Here is an 876-nt window from a genome sequence, read left to right as displayed (position 1 = left end):
ATATATGCCATCTGGCATTTCACTAACAGAGGTTGTTCCTCGAAACAGCATTCAAAATACAGAGTATTCGTTTAAATTTTTCTGTAAAACTGAATTGTAAATAATTTTACATAAATTTATTTAAAAGGTAAGATGTGCAGAAAACTCACCTGTCCAGGGTGATTTGATTCTGACTCCTGCCTTTCCCTTTCATCTCTCTCCAGATTGGGAGGTAGGCTGGGGCTGAAGGCCATGAGATCTGTCTTGGGGCCCTCCCCAGAGCACACCCTCTGTCTCCTCTGCTGAGAATAGGACCAGCTCCCCACCGCACTGGAGCACACCAGCGTGGGCTTCCCAGACCCGCAGGCTCCCTCGGTGGGCAACGCTGAGCAGCGAAGCGCGGTGTACAGCAGCAGCGTGAGCACCAACAGGCTGGACACCACGCAGATGGCCATGATCAGGTACACGTTGACATCCACCAGCGATGCCTCTTGGACTGAAGCGCGTCCTGATGCCTGTGAAGAAGCCTTTGGCACTTGGCCGCCATCTACTAGAGACACTAATACCGTTGCTGTAGTGGTCAGCGCTGGCTCGCCGTGGTCCTTCACCAGTACCAACAGAGTCTGTCGCGGTGCATCAGTCTCATCCAGGGTACGCGTCGTGCTGATTTCGCCCGTGTACAGACTCACGCGGAACGGACTACGCGAGCTGCCTGCCCACGATTGCAGCTCATATGATAACCACGCGTTGAAGCCAGAGTCCGCGTCCACCGAGCGCACCTTTGCCACCACATGGCCCACATTTACTGATCTAGGCACCATCTGGCTCAAGGCACCACCTGCCTGGGGCCCCAGCAGTGTGGGCGCATTGTCGTTCTCATCCAGCACGAACACCTGC

At 54.3% G+C, this 876-nt stretch overlaps 1 protein-coding gene across 1 annotated transcript; it reads right to left on the bottom strand.

Annotated features, from left to right (window-relative positions):
• Positions 1 to 149: 149 nt before the first annotated feature.
• LOC103728285 (protocadherin alpha-11-like) lies at positions 150 to 857 on the bottom strand (the record flags this gene model as incomplete). The annotated part of the gene is made up of 1 exon (XM_008826357.2): positions 150 to 857. A coding segment is annotated over exon 1 (651 nt), but the record flags the coding sequence as incomplete, so codon positions are not given.
• Between the last annotated feature and the right edge of the window lie 19 nt (positions 858 to 876).

The sequence above is a fragment of the Nannospalax galili genome, unplaced genomic scaffold (assembly GCF_000622305.1).
Source record: "Nannospalax galili isolate Female #2095 unplaced genomic scaffold, S.galili_v1.0 C48330569, whole genome shotgun sequence".
NCBI classification, from domain to species: Eukaryota; Metazoa; Chordata; class Mammalia; order Rodentia; family Spalacidae; genus Nannospalax; species Nannospalax galili.
The sequence above is the reverse complement of the archived record's forward strand: the minus strand, read 5'-3'. Positions and strand labels throughout refer to the sequence as shown.